This window comes from Eurytemora carolleeae, unplaced genomic scaffold (assembly GCF_000591075.1).
Source record: "Eurytemora carolleeae unplaced genomic scaffold, Eaff_2.0 scaffold212, whole genome shotgun sequence".
In the NCBI taxonomy this organism is placed as follows: domain Eukaryota; kingdom Metazoa; phylum Arthropoda; class Copepoda; order Calanoida; family Temoridae; genus Eurytemora; species Eurytemora carolleeae.
In genome coordinates, this window is record NW_019396107.1 from 331163 (window position 1) to 349750 (window position 18588).

The 18588-nt window shown below is 36.2% G+C and overlaps 2 protein-coding genes across 12 annotated transcripts; one reads left to right on the forward strand and one right to left on the reverse strand.

The window, feature by feature from the left end:
- Positions 1-9467, reverse strand: LOC111695129 (DNA polymerase alpha catalytic subunit). Its single transcript, XM_023464339.1, has 12 exons — positions 9305-9467; positions 7441-8899; positions 5901-7140; positions 5268-5504; positions 5112-5203; positions 4774-4886; positions 4380-4508; positions 3639-3835; positions 2524-2576; positions 1780-2003; positions 899-1191; positions 1-303 (listed from the first exon to the last, which is right to left on the reverse strand). The coding sequence occupies exons 1-12, from the start codon at positions 9419-9421 to the stop codon at positions 156-158; spliced, it is 4302 nt and encodes a 1433-aa protein (XP_023320107.1). The 5' UTR covers positions 9422-9467; the 3' UTR covers positions 1-155.
- Positions 9468-10497: 1030 nt separating this feature from the next.
- On the forward strand, positions 10498-17054 carry LOC111695127 (protein cramped-like). 11 transcript variants are annotated; one of them, XR_002763786.1, is made up of 5 exons: positions 10995-12179; positions 13006-14409; positions 15005-15334; positions 15855-15910; positions 16899-17054. XR_002763786.1 is itself a non-coding variant. In XM_023464338.1 (4 exons), the coding sequence occupies exons 2-4, from the start codon at positions 11046-11048 to the stop codon at positions 15104-15106; spliced, it is 2625 nt and encodes an 874-aa protein (XP_023320106.1). In that variant the 5' UTR covers positions 10498-10516; positions 10995-11045; the 3' UTR covers positions 15107-16293. The 11 variants fall into 11 exon arrangements, 2 of the variants coding, with proteins under 2 accessions (XP_023320106.1, XP_023320104.1); XR_002763788.1 differs by having other exon boundaries at positions 15855-15873; XR_002763784.1 differs by lacking the exon at positions 16899-17054 and adding an exon at positions 16083-16293.
- The last annotated feature ends 1534 nt before the right edge of the window (positions 17055-18588 follow it).

Here is an 18588-nt window from a genome sequence, read left to right on the forward strand (position 1 = left end):
TCTGAAATCATTAAAATATTCATACATACGTCTTTATTCTGTACTATGTACAGACTCATATATCTGAGTATGAAAAATAGGACTAAATCTATAAGGAGGAAGTTGATTAGCATCTTGTTCCAGGAGGGTGTACAGATATTGCAGGGGGGGGGGGTCTAGAGAGCCCCAGCACTGAATAGTCCCTGGAATATCCGATCCAAAGAGACTGTAGCATGTCCGTTGTTTCTGTTAAACTTGTGCTCAACGAAATCTTTAATCTCGTCATACGCTGACATACTTCCTTGTGTAGCAGACAACTTATTCCTAAAATAAACCTACATTAAATCTTTGAGAATTTTTTTAAATAATCAAGTTTCTCTTTAAACTATCATTTCTCTCTTAAAACATCATTTCTCTCTTTAATCATCATTTTTCTCTTTAATCATCATTTTTCTCTTTAAATCCTCAATTTTCTCTTTAAACCGTCAAGTTTCTCTTTAAATCATCATTTTTCTCTTTAAACAATTAATTTTACTTTAAACCATTTAACAATTAATTTTCTCTGTAATCCATCAAATTTCTCTTTAAACCTTAAATTTTCTCTTTAAACCATCAATTTTCTCTTAAAGAACCATCAATCTTCCTTTTAAAACCATAAATTTTCCTTTAAACAATTAATTTTCTCTGTTGGCATGTTTACTATTTTATTCAACTTTTTTTTAGAATTTATCTATTTCAGTCAAAAAAACGAGGTTTTCTGCCAACATTTTTATCAGATTTAGGTTACGGATACCGTTGTGAATCGAAGAAAATTGCCATCTTTGCATGGATGGACACTTGAAATTACGTTTACAGTCCCTTTAAACCATCAAGTTTACCTATTACAGCGATGAAAACCCCAAAATAAAATATGATTTACCTGACGTATGTTAGTTCATCTTGATCAAGTTTACTCTGAGCTTTCCTAATATCAAATATATGAAGGATGAACTGAATCTGATTGTACAACTGGGTATCCGAGTACTCGCTGTACATAATCGCTTTCCTACACGTACTGCAGACCGGATACGCTCTCTGGAACTCCAAAGGGAGTAGACGAGTTCTCCCGGAGCAACCTGGATCCTCACAAACCAACCATCCTTGATAATACTTTTCTATACAACCTCTCATCATCCTAGAGACCTGGTTCATCACCCATCCAGATCTATTACCCTGAAACAATAATAATTCAAGTTTATTATTCGTATGTCTTATATGGTCAAAACCACAGAAATTTGTCTGTCCCCAATATGAAAAATGTCAATTGTTTTATTTTATTTTGATGGTTTGATTAAAAAATTTGTTTTTTAACCTGCAAGAGCATCTTTAGATTTTTTTTTCCATTATAACCATATAACAAATGATATCATTCATATTTCATTGGGAAAAATAGATTTCGATGGTTATGCCCTACAAAGTAATCTCTGTTTGTTCGTTTGATCATCGCTTTCGAACCCGTTGACCGATTTGCCTCCAATTAAGATTGGAAACTCGTTAGACCCACGGAAATGTTATTTGCTTGTTTTCAAAATCACAAATTAAGAGAGTAAACTCTTGTAAGGAAATTTTTCCAGGCTAAGTTGGGTTCCCAAGCTAGTTAATAAACAAACACGATCCCATCATTGTCTCCAAGTTAGTTGGAGACTTAAAAATTTATAATTGCTGAACCGAGTTATTGCTTTTTTAATTAAAAATACAAGCAAACAAGTCAATAATAATTTTTTTTAAATCTTTTAAAAATTAAATTAATTCTAGTCCTACCTCTAGTGGATATCCTCCGCATGGTTTAGCTCTGGGGCATGTGAGCAGTGCTGGAGAAAGATTCTTCCCAGATCCGACGAACGGAGAATCAAGTTTAATTTCCTCTCCACATAAGCAGGATAGGTTAAGAGGAGTACAGGAGAGGAATCTATCCTCTTCTCTTTCCTCCGGGTCCTCGTGGTTCTCTACAGGAGCTCGAGACTTATACTGTCCAGGATCCAGACCTAGAGAAACAAGCTTTTGATGTGTTATACAATTTTTATATTTCTTGAGCTAAGGTCGAACCGTCAACAATTTTTTTATTATCGATGAACTTAATAAATACAATTTCCACTTCTGAACGCAGGATCCTAATCACCAACTTTTGGCTTCCTTGATACTGATCCGGGTCCAAGTTAACCTAGTTGACCAAATTAACATACATATTTAAAGGACCTGTAGTGTCATTTTCGAGAAAATCTCAATTTTAAGAGAGGCAAGTCCGATGCACAATGGAAGGAATTATTCAAGATGAAAAACGACGAAATCTTTTAAATTATTAATCAAGTAAAGGTTTAAATGATAAACTTGTAAATTGGGCATGCCCATCTTTTTAAATGGATAGTCATTGGAAATTACAAAGACATTCGGATCCTCAATTTTTTCTCTCTTTACACAAGAAATTTCATTGGCATCCAGTATAAAATCAAGTTTTGGGTTGCAATTTAATCCAAATATAACAATGAATAAAAATATTTTTTTTACCTAAGCAGGAAGCAATTCTAGCACTATCCATTCCATCGATAGGATCACATAATCTAAAAATTAAGTTTAGCTATTTCTTGTTTGTTTAGTCAATACGCTAGATTTTAGCGCAATATATCTGTTTTTTTAGATTTTATCGCTATATATTTTTCCTAAGACTTTACGTTCAGATATTTGATAAGATATTACCGAAAAAACGTCTGTTTGTTTTATTGCAAGATACTTGTTTGTTAAGATTTTACGGCAAGATGTGTTAAATTTGTTTATATTTTACCGCACGATATTTGGTTATTTATATTTTACAACAAGATATTTGTTTGTGTATATTGAAGCACAAGATATTTGTTTTGTTTATATTTTATAGCAAAATATTAGTTTGTTAGATTTTACCGCAAGATATTTGTTTGTTTATATTTTACAGCAAGATATTTGTTTTGTTTATATTTTACCGCAAGATATTTGTTTATTTATATTTTACAACAACATATTTGTTTTGTTTATATTTTACCGCAAGATATTTGTTTTTTTTTTATATTTTACAACAAGATATTTGTTTGTTTATATTGAAGCACAAGATATTTGTTTTGTTTATATTTTATAGCAAAATATTAGTTTGTTAGATTTTACCGCAAGATATTTGTTTGTTTATATTTTACAGCAAGATATTTGTTTTTGTATATTTTACAACAAGATATTTGTTTATTTATATTCCAGCGCAAGATATTTGTTTTGTTTATATTTTACCGCAAGATATTTGTTTGTTTATATTTTACAGCAAGATATTTGTTTGTGTATATTTTACAACAAGATATTTGTTTATTTATATTCCAGCGCAAGATATTTGTTTTGTTTATATTTTACAACAAGATATTTGTTTGTTTATATTGAAGCACAAGATATTTGTTTTGTTTATATTTTACCGCAAAATATTAGTTTTTTAGATTTTACCGCAAGATATTTGTTTGTTTATATTTTACCTTGACACTACAGGATGTAGCTGTTGAGCTAGATAGCATTGAGTATCTATATATTTGTTAATATTCTACCTTGATACTACAGGATGTAGCTGCTGAGCTAGATAGTATTGAGTATCTATATATTTGTTAATATTCTACCTTGATACTACAGGATGTAGCTGCTGAGCTAAATAGTATTGAGTATCTATCTTCAATGTTGAGGATTCTTTAACCTCGTCAACATGATAAGCCCGCTGTGTAGCGGCCAACCCACTCCCGTCATCACAGATAACGTAGGTAACTGTATCTCCAGCCTTCAGCTTCTTACCACCAGCACTATTCAATCTCAAGGCTACCTGCAATTTGGAGAACATTGATCCGAAAGTCTACATCTTGAGGGACCCAGACCACAATGAACATACAGAGTTACCCGTAACTACCCGTAAAGGATGATATTTCAGAGACAACTGTACGGAATTTTTACGGTCTGTTTCCTGATATTCATGACTCCCTAGAACTATAGACTTCTTCTTTGTTATATCATTTTAACAGCCGTTTAAAGACGATATTCAAGGCAGGTGACCTAATTTTAACTTCTGATGGTCATATTTTAAAAGTTTCAACTGTCTTTACAGTCTTATCCTTTGTGTGTAGCCCTGTATACAACTGTATATAAGTTAAAGACCTGGCAGAGTTTATGGTTTTGTGAAAGGGGTTGGGGCACTTAAATAAAAAATTTTAATACGCGTATTACATTTTTAACATTTACAAAATATGATTTTGGGGAGGTACAAAAGATGTTATTAGTAAGATACAAGTTGAGGAATGCTAAATAGTTCATTTAACAATGAATATCTGGCGATACTAATGGACTAAATATTAATAATTAACTAGTTTCACCTGTACATGAGGCAGAGCTTTTTTATCCGGATAATCACTTGGATCCTTGGTTAACTGTTTAGTTATACCCAGAGTTTTCAGAGCTATCTTTCCGTCCAGCAGAGCAGTTTTCAAACCCTCAAGGTGCTCCTACAACACGGGATTTAAACATGCACTGTCGAACGTAGGCTTTATTATTTTTAGTCCAGGGTCGAGCTCCACTTTAGGATTTAATTTGATTAAATAGAAAATGACAGTGGTCGCCAAAGTTTGTTGAAAAAAAAATGTTAACCATAGGAAAAAAAAATTATAAGTAAAGTGAAGTACTTATTTAAATTAGTTATACTATACTTTTCTGTTTGAGTGGTGGGGGTTGGAGGGGGAGAAGTATTTTTTTTTTTTTTTTTAATTTTACCTGTATTTCCGAAAGCCTTGAATCTTCTGATTTATCCGTCATAATGATATCAATTATAGCTTTACCAGCGTCGGCTGCAAACTGACTCCAGTCACGCCGGACAATATCCAATCCTAAAAAATTGAGTTTTAAATTATCTTACTTTCCATAAAAACTATTTCCACTCGTTTTTTTTCTTTTCCTGGATCTTGAATTTAATCAAACATTAAATAATAACTGTAGGTGGTCAACAAATTAAGTTCATGTTTAAAAACTTTCAAAGTTTCCATTTTTCTTAACTTGAGTGTCAAACACAAAAACAGGAAAGGAAAGAAAATGTAATCAAAATGTTTGTTTACCTTTAAGTTCAGTTTTCTGAACGATGTTTCCATCTCTATCCTTCTCCAGGGTAACAGCAGCATACTTTTTCTTCTTCAATAGTAACATATACCTAGAGAAAATGGCGTTTAAATCAGAAACTTAAAATTATTTTATTTTTTATTGTTGACTCTTACTTGAATACCCCGTCAATGTCTAGCTCTAGAAGCTTGTAGAGCTTGTTGACCGTCTGTTTGATCTCCTTGCCGAGCCTGTACACCTCCTCAAAGTCCCTGGAGTTCGTGTTGACCATGACGGAGTCCGTGTCTCCGTACACCACGTCTAGGTTCATCTTCTGGATCATATCCCTGGTCTGGAGAAGGATCTCACGACCCTTGCTGGTCACAAGAGCAGCCAGGTGCTTAGCGTAGAACCTTCACATTCATCAGATTAATTATCAAACTTTTCAAGAAAAAAAAAATCATGAAAAAATGAAAGGGCTAATCCCCTCCCCCCTCTCCTTTTTGTATACACATTCTACATTTCTTTATAATCCGTTATTATACGTAAAATAAAAATCTATTTGGTGCACTTTGAAGATTTCAAGACAGTTCTTTAGATATCTTACAAAATGTATTTAACTAAAATTATTATAAGTTTTATTTCGTTTATGTTTCTTTAATTTTTCTATTATTAATTTAAACAATACAAGTCCCAACATTAATATCTCATAATGATATTCAGGTTTTCAAAATAACAAAATAAAAAATCTTAATCCTTGAATTTTTTAATAGGTTTAAAAGATGAAAGGTTTAGACGTACTATCATACCTCGAGAAACTGAACCCAAGACATCCATACATAGAGTTAGCTGTTAGTTTAAGAGCTAACTGTCTAATATTCAGTTGTTGTCTTTGCGCTTCTGTTAATTTATCCTTTTTTAACATATCCTTGACGTTTCGTCTGCTCTCGACTAGTTTCTTGATCTGGGTTGGAAGAACGCCAGGGGATACGGTGGGTTCAGGAAGGTTGGGTAAAACCATATCTCCATCTCCGCTCTTCACTGGAGTTCGATCGACAGTGGTGAAACAAATATTATACTCCTGTATGATGGAAGGATAGAGGGAGTTGAAATCAAGGAGCAGGATATACGTGTCATAGAAACCTTTCTTAGGATCTAGAACCAAACCTCCGGCATAGGACGCTTTCTTTCTCTTACTTGAACCCTGGGTTTCCTCTCCGTCTTCATCATGCTCAACCTTTCTCTTCCCGTAGTGTTTATCAGGGACAATATAGTCTAGAGATGTGAACGCATGGAGGAGAAGATATTCAATTCTTTCCGCTCTTCCTCCTCGCAGGGTTTTACTCATCACAGTTCCTACAATCTGAGATATCTGGAGAGCTAGAGGTAGAGCGTTCAGGTCGGAAACTATTCTCAGGGTTTGATCTGCATCACGCATACAGAGAACAATATTACCCTTGAGCTCCTCGGAACTGGAGTAGGACTTTCTTAATGATTCCGGAGTCAGGATCATTCTTTTATCCTCCTCCCCTTCCTGGAGACACTTCTCAACCAGAGCTCCAAGCTCGTAGCTCTTGCATCGGATCAATTCCTTGGCAGAGATCTTTAGATCACAAACCAACCTACCAACAGTTGCGTCTTTGCTGGCATGTTTCATTCCTGCATGGTTTGAGCGTCGTAATCTACCAAGACGAGACCAATGAGCGATCTTGTTTTGCATCATCCTATGGACCAGAACTTCAATATCGAAGTTGATAATGTCGTGGCCGATGATCACGTCCGGGTCGAGCTTTTGAATCTTGGTGAGGAAAAGGCTGAGCAGTTCTCTCTCAGAGTTGGCCTTCTCTATCTTAGTAATTCCGTTCTCAGTTTGGTTTGCTCCAACCCTTGACCAGTCATACGGCCAGGCCTCGTCCTGAGGTTTAGTGATTATACAGAAATGTTGGTTAAAGGGTTCACTAGGAGCCTTCTCTAGACTATAGCTTGTGTGCGCTAAACATCCAATCATTGAAATCTCGTTCTGATGAGTCTTCGCATTTATAACAGTGCCTAAATATTCATAATTTTATCGAATAAAAAAAACTTTTTTATGTATTTATACCGAAACAAAGGAATTGAGTCTCTGCCACAAACTAAAATATTGTAATCCATATAACTCTTTTAAACCCGATGGTGTAGAAATATGATATTTCAACCTTAGATTATCAAAAGAAAACATAGTTTTAATTTTTAAATATTAAAGATTTGCGACATTGGGTTGCAAAAATATAGGGATAAGAAAATCAGAGTTTATGGCAGACTCAATTTCTTTCTTAAAATTTCAAATTTTGAAAATCCTTTATTTCATACCAATTTTTAAACTCATTATGACCATGGGAGGCGTTTCATCTTGAGTGCTAGCCACAGTAACCATACTTGGGTCTGTGAGAACCGCTTCCAGTTTACACCATGAAGTAGGCGGGGAGTGTGGAACCGCCCCCTTGACATACAACCAGCCTGGTCCCTTCAACTTCTGCTCAAGAAGGAACATCTCTAGAGCAGTTTGTGGAGTTCCAAATATCCTGCTAAAAGTCTCCCCAGTAAGTTCTGCAGGTAGAGCAGGGTAGTCGGAGGAGTATAGAACCTCAAGATACTGGCCAACATTGGGAATATCAGAATGATCGAAGGCGTAGGATTTTTCGACAGGTCTACACTTATGCTCCATGATCTTATATCTCTTAGCAATCTTGGAATTAAACTCGTTGTATAAATCCATGGATGTGACTTCTTTCTCTCCAGGTAGGGGTTGACCGGTTTTAGCATCACAGAAGATTTCCCGTTTTGTCAAGTAGATTCTCCGGGGTATATTCTTTATAGTGAGACAACACGAGACAAAGGAGTTGGCGGACTCAATCCAAACCTTCCCAAACAACCAGACGACGCCGGGATGTTTCATGGCGTCCTCGTACGCGTCGTACCAGAACATCTTCAACACCTCTTCAGTTGTAGTTTCTCCGGTCTCAGGATTGGTTATCTCAACCTGGGAGAGGGGAAACTTGGAGAAGTCTACGTTAATTTCAGCCGAAGCTGTCTGTTGAACTAGACTGGATTTCCAGACAGAACCTGAACTGTTTAAAACAACTGGTTTCTGTTCAATAAATCCACGATTATCCATCTTTACCTCAACCTTCTCTTCAACCTCTTCTTGGCATGCAGCTGTGAACTCTGCGTCATCCTCCATATCATTGATCATCATTTCTTCCTCGAAATCGTCTTGACTCGGTTGATCGAACTCTTCTATCAGCTGGCTTGGTGTTTCGTGATCAACTGAACTTGAAGCAAGGACTTTCTTTAATCCAGTTCCTTTCTTGATAAATGGGTTCCTCTCAACCTCGGAAACCTGCGAAACCTTGCCATGTTTAGAACCGTGACCTCCAGGTTTCTTAAGAACCTGTTTCTTGGGTTTCAGTTTTTCTAAAATATCTCCCAGAAACTCGTCATCATCTAGTTTTACTTCCTCCTCTTTCTTTTTCTTGGTAGGCATGTTCAGGATCATATTCTTGATATTTCCTCCTTTCTTCTCCTCTTTCTTAACCTTCTCTTTCTCAGCCTTCTTCTTGGACTTGGAGCTAGTATAGATAGCATCCTCTTCATCATCGTCGAATATCTCCCGGCCGTCCTCTACATATCCACCATCATCGTCAATAATCCACTCACTGTCCCGCCTCTTCTGAACCTCCTCGGCGTATTCACTCTCGTCCACCATCTCGTAGACGTTCTGAACCTCCTCAACCTCATAATTCATCTTCTTACCCTTCTCCTTAGCTTCCTAAATACAAGACTTATTTGAAGAAAGAGTAATAATTAATTACATGTGAAGTAAAACAAAACCAAAAATAGGAGATATAAATTAAAACAATAATTAGGACAAAATAAAAATTTAGCCGGCACATCAATGCATTTTGGTGAAATTTGATTTAAACCACAAAATTTTATCTTTTAAGTTAGGTTATTTAAACTTTCAACGATCAATCACCTAGCCCCCTTCCCCTCCCACCACCATCAATATTGAGTAGTTTTTAAGTTCAAATTAGAGATACGTAATTTAGTTTAATTCTTTCACCAAAATCATCAAAAATCAGCTAAAATTATACCCCTTGTAAGGCCCTATAAGTTTAAAAAAATAAAATTATCTTGTTTTTAATAGTCTATAAGTTTATAAGTTATAACAAACCTTGAATTTCTTGAGAGCCTCGAAGCGCCCATACTTGTCAGATTTCTCTCTTCTTGATCTAGAGGCAGCTATGGTTGGATAACACGATGGAGAATCATTCCCGTCATCGTCGGACATTTTTATTGATTAACTGACGTAGTTTGAACGTCCTTGAAATTTCTGAAATCACCCTCATTAGTTTGAAACTCAAGAGCAGCCAGGGGCGTACACAGGGAGGAGTAGTTTTAATGCACAAGTAAATTTGCATAGGCTATATTCGATAAGTTACAAGAAAAGTAAATTTACGTTGTCACTTGAAAAGTGTCGAGCACAACATAACAATTGCCATTAACGCTATTTGACAAAGTATTGGTTAGTTCAATCCTAGTGTCTAAGAGGTTTCGATCATAAATGAAATTTCAGACAAAGTTGGAACGTGGCAGGAGTAGGAGAATTAGGGGCTCATGAAAAATAAATATTAGTTTTTATATCACTCAAACTAATTGATGCAGGCTGAAGCCTCTTAAGCACAAATGTTGACGTTGAATGTTGATCTTCGAATTTTGGCGGTAAGCGTAACAATCAGGAAAATGCAGAATGCCGCAAATATATTTACACATTTCAAATAAATAGTGCTTCGTTACCAGAACTATGTCGCATCAAGACTATTTTTTATGTTAATAATGTTTCATTTAAGAAATAAAGACCATATGACGATTATGACTGCAAATCATGAATAGTCTCATATTAGAGGAATTAAACACAACTCTTTTGTGCTTGTCTATGGTAGACTGTTAAGAAAAAAACTGTCTCATAAAAAATGAATTTTTCTAAATTGTATTTTTTCAGAAAAAAATGTACGTTAAAATTTTATGATATTTTGATTAAGGTACAAATTGCCAGATTTCAAGTTACTTTGAAATATACATGTCTGAAAATCCTTTCTGCTTAACCTAAAAAAAGTTCAAAGCAAACATTTAGAAAGCTCAATATTCAGCTGATGAACTTAAATCGGCCAATTTCGACAAATCATTTTGGAAAAAATACTGTAGTAAGGATAATCCTTAGTCCTGATGATGTAGCATAAAATTAAAAATTTATTTTTACGCGGCATTTGTTGACGCGCAGCCCACCAGTCCAAAACACTGCGGTCAGGCCAGTCAGGCAAATGCGTAATTTTTTGTGAATTGTTATAATTTTAGCGGTATTAATTATCGTTCAAATGTCTTAAAGGTTCGTTCCTAGAACTTTCAGTGTCAGATTAAAAGCTAGTTTTTATAAGTATTCCTTAAAAAAGGTGGGTCTGTCCTAGTATACGATTTTTGGAGATCTCATATACATCACATGGATATAATTGGTCATTTGCCTGTCCTAGCCGCAGCGCTCGGCTTAGAAATTGTCCAAACTAAAATAATAAAACTTCGATAATAATAATTTTGCTGAAAATTACAGTGATGATGTACAAAATTGATAGGAGGGGGGCGGGTGTGGTCCAAAAATTGCTCACTACGACAGACCCAGTTAATATTTATTAGTGCACATTTGGTTTGAGATGACCACTTATTTCATTCGATAATAAAGCTTATTTAAAATTATTTGAAAAATATTTTAGTTTTACAGTTTTTATATAATCTGAAGCCAGGACGTTTTTCTCTTTCTTCATCGATTCTTAAATGACTTTTCAAAGCTAATTTCTTGAAATAATTTTCAGACAAGTTTCGTTTACGACACAGTATTGAGAATGTAGCTTGTTGGTAGGGTAATGAAGAGTACTGGTGGGAAGGATATGAAAGAACAAGCTGGAGAGGATAAGAAGGTTCTCCTGGATCCAGTTCCAGTTCTAGATCTAGGAGATCTCAGCCAGGATGAAGGATACAAGGACGGAGTTAAGAAAACAAAGAGAGCTCGGGTGAAGGGGGAGGATGACGTGGCAGATGTAACTAAGCGGAGACGAACCTGGGAGCTTTGGTCAGTCGGAGATAAACATATTTTCTTCGAAGCTCTCAATGAGTTCGGAAAAGATTTTGATAAGATTCAAGCTCATTTTCAGAGCAAACTGAAGAATAAAAAGAATATACCTGCAGATTATATTAAGAATAAAAATCAAATCCGACATTTCTATTATAGGAGCTGGCACAAGATCTCGTCGTACATCAGCTTCGACGTAGATCTAAAGAAAAGTACAAAGGAATTGTTTGGATTGATCAACTATGGAGAACTATGGAAGAAAGTTGGCGGAACTATTGATGATAAATTAGGCGCCAAGCTTGAAGAATTGGTTCAAAAAGGGTTTGCAACTCTCAAGCACAAAGGAAAGACTTTTCGAGTGAAAACTCCTGTTTGTCGAGCTCTGAAAAGGATTCACAATAAAGGAGATATATCTGGTAAACAGAAAGGGACTAAGGTTCTCCCCTCCAGGGTTGCAATAGACCTGAAACCCAGGGAAACCAAGGACTGGTATAAGGTTCAGAAACTTGCTCAAAATCCACATATCAAGGTTTCACTCCTTCTCCAGAGAAAGGTTTCATCCCTGATCAACTGTCTGATGAAGAAATGGCGATCTCGAGATGAAAAACTCCTGGAATCTCTGCAAGGGGTCTCCAGTCCTGTTAAAAATATGACTGAATTAATATTGTTCCCAGTCAAGGATGTTAAGATGAAGATCCCTGTGATCACAGCAGCTCCGATCATCACCAGCTCTCAGATCAGTTTACAAAGCATGAAACCAAACAGTTTTAATTCAAATTTCAAACCTAAGATAAAATTGAAGTTTTCCGAGGAAGAAACCCTTGTGACGGAAACCAACGGAAACGGCGGGGAAGGAGGAAGCGAAGACGGTTTTACTCAAACTCAAGATTGTGATAGAATATTTAACCAGTCAGATAACGGATCTCAGGTATACATAACGTTTCAAATCCGATATTATGTTAGTTTTGATGATGGGGATTTAAAGGTCTAGTTAGAACAGGGGTGGGGCAGTGCACCCTGCTTTCTGGGCGGTCTGGGGGGCCCACAATGGGGTCTCTTGCAGATTCCAATTCCTTATGATTCCTTAAGTAGGCTATTCAAAAATTTTGTTAAACCATTTTTTAAGATGGGATGCCCTAGAAGTTTACTTTTACTACAATTTGAAAACTTATGACTAATGATGAATGTTTTTGCTTTGTTCAGGTTTTTTTCTGATTTTGTCTGATTCAAAAAGATGCATTATTAATTCAAAGCAACCTTGTTGAGAAAAAACTTTTAATTATGTTAGATTCCATAGATTTTAGTGAAGCTACAGGGTTACCAAGAAATGATAAGATTTTAATGAAGACCTATATCTTATAAAATTTAACGATCTAAATTCTGAATTAGTTTTTTGCCATAATTAAGTTTGATGGCCTACTGAAGGATTTGCAAAAGAAAAGAGTAAGTTTACAGCTGAAGGGAAGCTGGAATGTAAGATCAAAGATAAAATGATTTCCGTACAATCGTCTCAGAAATCCTTTTTGGGTAACGTTGTACCTAAAGGCCAAATAGGATGCCCATCATTATTTATATTTATGACGTTTGCACATTATGAAATTAGGGTTTTACATTTTCATGTGAAAGTTCGTTTTTAAAATATTTAAATTTTTAATAATTTTTTTTTAAGGGGGGCTTGATACCGTATTATGGAATCCACTTATTCAATAAGGACGTTTGATGAATTTTTTTAATAAATAATAAACTTTCTTCAGAAGTTTGTGATACAGGAAGAGACTGATGTTGCGGAGGATTTTTTATCCCACGACGATCTACTGGATTTGTGGGAAGCAGACGGCAGTAGATCTCCGGGTCCTAACCCAGATAAAGAGTCCGACGTGGAGATGGACAACGACAAGGATGAGGACAGAGACGAGGACAAGGAGTTGGAGGACGAGGATAAAGACGAACAGGACGAGGAGAAACACCAGACAGTGGATTCCAAAGATGACGAAACCAAAATTTTAAAAACAAACTTTTCCAACCTGAAATCCTTTGATCCTTCTCAAGGCTGGAGTTTAAACAATGTGGAAGACTTGACTGTCGGAGAACTATATTTGATGCTGGGGGACGAGGGAGGGAATACTTTTCAATTAGAATATCACTGGAGGGAGGTGAAGAATGAGTCCCTAGATCCTTGTATTAATCAAAATCTTGGAGCAGAGTGCCAGACCTTGTTGAGCAGGCTGATCAAGCTATCTAGCTCCCAACCAAATAAACCAGGACGGGGGAGACAAAACAGTTTATCATCAACAAGTCCAACTGTCAGAAATATCTTGTCTCCTGTGTCGTCTCCGATTACCTCCCGTCAGAGTCCTGGGACTAGGGTGCTCGGGGTGGGAAGGGGTGTGGCTAAACAGTTGCCGCTTATATCTGAGCTACCGGAGAAACCTGGTAGTCCTCTGGCAGTTCCTCTGGAACCGGAAATAGAGTTTAGGAAACCTTTGGCTCCGGCAGTAAAACCTCCCGCCCTATCCTCAACCTTTCAGAAACAAATTGGACAATATTTCCCCAAGTTTTCAAACCGTCGAGGTCGTCAGAATCGAAACCGTGCCAAAAACCAGCTCGTAGGTCGTCAAATCCTTCAACCCGTTCAACCCAAGCAGACACATCAGATAGTTCAGCACCTACTCCTTCCCCTCGCCACCAATACTCTACCTGGAAACATAAACCCATTCATTATAGAGTCTCCTCTCACCATTCTTCAGACAACTAACATGCCCTCCTCCACCCTCATTAGTGATCCTGTATCTCCTGTTCCTCCTTCCTCTCCTCCACAGATATGTATCCCGTCCCCTGCTCTTTCTCCAGCCCGGAGAACTCCGTCCCCAACCCCGTCCTTTTCCTCTCTCATGGACATATCTTTCCCGGAGTCTACTCCGGTTACTCCGTCCAAAGATCAGTTTATGTCTCTGATTGATGAAGGTTCCTTGTTGCATACTCCTCCCCGTCCTAGTACTCCGAACCCTAGCTCCCCCTCCAGGTGCCTCACGGACAGTGCCGACCTATCCCTCACCTCCTGGGCACTCAACTTCGAGTCTCCAGTTAAACTTAGTTCTGGACCTCCTAATTTACATAATGATGATTCTCAAGCATCCACAATATCTACCAATAGCGAGGTAAGTTCACGACCCCCCCCCCCTGCAGTTATTTGTTGACTTCATTATTTTTAGAAAACATTTTTATGATATTAGTTTACCTAGTTTGTTAATAAAAGTTGCACCATGTCTTTCACAAATTTCCTTAAATGCCCTTTTTTCATTATTTTATATATTTTATGTCTATTTTTCATTTTATCTGTTTCATTTTTTATCCTATTCATTGTTTATATTCTTTCTTTCTTGAAAAGAAGTTTTAAGCAAACATGAAGATTTTAAATTAATAAGTTATTTGTATTTTGATCCAGATTTTTACTTTTTAAAAATCTCTAAAATATACATTTTTTTGTCTGAAACTTATAAAAAACATTTAAAGTTCAGTCCCACACTTCTGTCAGTTCTTTCAAGGAGAGAAACTCAAGTATGTGACGCAACCTAGGACTTACGCCAGAATAGGCTTACTCTCACATTCTTAGATCCGTTGCTGATATCTTTCTTAAAATTTTTCTTTAAAGAAACATAAGAAGCAAATAAGAAGATTACCTTTAAATCTTTTTTTTTTTAAAGTTAATCCTAATTTTAAATTCCAGAACATTCCCTTTATTTTATATTTTAGGTTGACCGACAGCTGACAGCAATGATGAACGAGAATTCCCTGGACTTCACTTCGAAGTTTAGGCAGCTCGCTAAACACGTGACCAGCTTCGACTGTAACTAAATACTTAACCATCTTCGAAATTGATAACGTGACTACTGACCAGCTTTGGCTCCAACTATACATGTGACCAGCTTCAATTGCAACTAAACACGTGACCAGCTTCAGCTGAAACAAGTGATAAATTTCGACTTCAGCTAATTACGTGACCAGCTTCGATTGTAAATTAACACGTGACCACCTTCGCCTTCAACTGAACTAAAAATATGGACACAGTTAATACTTCTGGGGGTCTTAAATTATGGAAATCAAATGACGACATAAAATCGTTCTCTGACTTAAACTGTAAATTAAGAATAAGTAAGTTCACATTAAAAGAAAACAAGTTGTAAACAATTGCTTTTTTATCTTTAAAAACGACGCCAGTATTGGAAAATTAGACAATTTCATATTAAATAGTTTAAAACTGAAACAAATATTCTTCTTATTTTCATCAGTTTTAAAGGCCGGTACAACTCGTATAACAAAGGTATGTAAATTTTAAAGAAGGGCATGCCCGATACACTTAAACCTTTATCTGATCAATAATGTGGAAGTTATTTGTCGTTTTTTTAACATAAAATTGCTTAGTTTCATATGTTAAATAGCGAAAATCTGTCTAGTCACAATTAACAGTGAACCTAAAGTTGAAAATAATCGATTTTTAAAGTCAAAAACATGGATATCTCATTCATTCTTTATCATTTCTACAGCCCCTTTAAACGGTTGAAACTCGTTATTTGATTTCCGTGATTATCAAAACAACTTCCAGATAACTAATGAGAATACAAGTAAGGAGAGAGGTTTAGGGGGCGTTTAAATTTTACGGTAACGTTTTATAACAGCTCTAGCTCAGCCCCCCCCCCCCCATCCATCTGATCCAGAATACGGATCTTTGTTTTCGATTCTTGAATAGAACTTGTTCCTGAGATGTCCGAACACTTCACAATATAATGAAAACAAACCCTATCCCTCCCCTTAATTATATATCAATTTGCAGAAACTACATAACAAAACCTAAATCTTTGTTAGAAATTTAAACCAACCGTGGGATCAAATACTTGTTTTGTTAGCATAGTGCCTTTGACAAATTTTGCTTGTGTTCCTTTGCTGAAGTGTGTTAATCTCATTTTCATTATATTATGAACCCAGACTATAAAGTTTTTTCCAGTTAAAATAGATATGAGCTCATTCAATAAAAAAAAATTCAATTGGTTCGTATTAAACACAAATGTGCTTTTTGAACAATCCTTTTTTTCTTGGAGAATTTATAATCACCAACTTTTTTCTCAAAAATAAATGTAAAAGTTTCAGTGAAGAACTTGATTTTAATTTATTTTCAATCTCTTGAGGCACATTAATTTTATGCAGGCGCTTAGTGGAGGAGGGGGCCGGTACCCCTGTGTCCCCCTAGACATGCACCCCCTAGAGCCAGAGGCAGGCTCTAATTTATTCAACAGTAAACTTGCATATATATTCAGATTTTTTACTTTTCTTATCAATCGAAAATGTCACAATTTGTCCATTTTATGATTATTTCTCAAATTCTTTCTTGTACCTTAATCTTAAAACAATATTTTTTTTCGAGAGGTTTGATTTAAAATGATTGGTAATTATGGTCAGATGACTAATAGGCAGCCTTCAGGTAGATTAATATAGATTTTAAACTTTATTTTTTCTTAATACCGGTTTTTTAGGGGGGGTGCACATCAACCGTTAGGGGGGTGCACAAAAAAAATTCTGTGCGCAAAAAGTGCACCCACCCCCTAGGCTAAACCTCCACTACGCGCCTGAATTTGTATGCAATATTTTTTAGATTCTTCACCGTCAGTGTTTTAAAGTATTTCTGACAAAATAATATTTGCTAAACCTGAAAAATTTACCAGTATTTTGTTCCCTAGTAGTCCTTAAACCTTAGTCTTGAAAATAACATGATCCTAGAACGGAAAAACAAATAAATTATTTCACTCAATTGTTCTATTTTTATTTTCATACTATTGCTTGTATTGTGTTTTGTATGTAATCGATATTGTTTTCTACCAAATTTATTTGTCGAAAGTGTATATCTATATATAGAAAGTAGAAATCTGTGTTTGCATGTCAGATCATGGACCCCTTGACCGATTTGTTTCAAAAAGTTGATTGGGAACCTGTAGAATTTAAGAAATGATTTTGCTTAGCTTAGTTTTAGTGGGGTGGGTTTGGGAGTGCGTGACACCCGTTCTCGTTAGCTCACTGCTCACTGAAGTTAAGCATACTTGTATCCTGAGTGACTGGTGTTCACGGGTTCGATTCCCATACTCTTCACAAACCTGTGGTTTCAAAAACATCTGAATCCGGCATCTGGTTAAGCAGTTATGACAGCCAGCCAGATGTTGGAGGAAAGAGGGGCGTCTGTTAATGACACATTGAAAGGGTGCGTGCTTTCTACTCAACAAAAAAGAAGCTTTAAATGGACCCGTAAGTGAATGATGATGAAGATGGTAAAGGTGGTCAAGCAGGGAGAGTATGGTTGCCAGCTTAAGGTACCTGGAGATATCCAATCCAGACTTACAAATGATTGGGAGCAGTAATTGTGATGTTTTCTGTCTGTATTCCAGTATATCAGAAGAATTCCTGCACTCTATTATTCTCAGGCCTAAGAACCAGCTGGAATCTTGTCAACCCTCTTCTCAGTATGTATGAAGCGTGGATGGATGGCTGTACTGCCAGTGACAGATTACAACCCCTGGTAAATGAATATAACCCAAAACAACACCAAGCTTTCGCCATAGTAAAATTCCGAGATTTATTCGTAACAACCCGATCATGCCCTGGGGTAAAGTCTTTTTAAAAATTTGAGGTTAAAAATAGAGAAATTTTTGGCTACAGCCAAAGCTGGGTTTCCAAATTAGTAGAAGTAAAATTTGGGCTAAATGCATGACAAATAATAACACTCGAGAGGTTACGTTTCAGTTCGTATTTTCAAATAAAAAATATTTGAAAATTTAAAAAAAAAATAAACTTCCATACGATTTCAGATTTCTCATTACGGTTCTGACCAGACCCACGGTTAGGAATTCTGAGCATAGGCGTATACAGGAATTTTTACGGGAAGGGATTTCCTCTTTTCTTTTCCAGCACCCGTTGGGGCCCAAAACCCCTAGATTTCGCTGAACCCATAGCTTCCGCATCTTAGCTCTCGAACGCAAATATTCAGCTGTTTTTAACTAAAAGCTACCCAGAGATTATCATATTTGTTTAGTAAAAGAAAACAAGCTACAAGAACTTTTCAATGCCTGACTGAATCTCCTGAATCCGGGTCTTTTTTTACAGGGCAAATCCAGAATCCGCACCAGAATTAAAGTGTCCCTGATCACTGGATTTTAAGAGTAGGCAATATATATATTATATATAAAGTTAAGACTACGGACACACTGCAGAAAATGGACCATCAGGTTTTAAGTCAAAGCACCTCAACTTTTTCTTTAGATTATGTTTATATGCAGTCTACTGAGTTATATTCT

What these genes read in the sequence shown, in the direction of transcription:
- LOC111695127 (XM_023464336.1), top strand. Translation starts at nt 11,046, where the DNA reads ATGAAGAGTACTGGTGGGAAGGATATGAAAGAACAAGCTGGAGAGGAT. An exon ending in AGTCAGATAACGGATCTCAG is followed by an intron (nt 12,180 to 13,005) that starts GTATACATAACG and finishes AACTTTCTTCAG; the next exon opens with AAGTTTGTGATACAGGAAGA. An exon ending in CAATATCTACCAATAGCGAG is followed by an intron (nt 14,410 to 15,004) that starts GTAAGTTCACGA and finishes TTTATATTTTAG; the next exon opens with GTTGACCGACAGCTGACAGC.
- LOC111695129 (XM_023464339.1), bottom strand. Translation starts at nt 9,421, where the DNA reads ATGTCCGACGATGACGGGAATGATTCTCCATCGTGTTATCCAACCATA. An exon ending in TCAGAAAACTGAACTTAAAG is followed by an intron (nt 4,887 to 5,111) that starts GTAAACAAACAT and finishes TCAATTTTTTAG; the next exon opens with GATTGGATATTGTCCGGCGT. An exon ending in CAAGGCTTTCGGAAATACAG is followed by an intron (nt 4,509 to 4,773) that starts GTAAAATTAAAA and finishes CCCGTGTTGTAG; the next exon opens with GAGCACCTTGAGGGTTTGAA.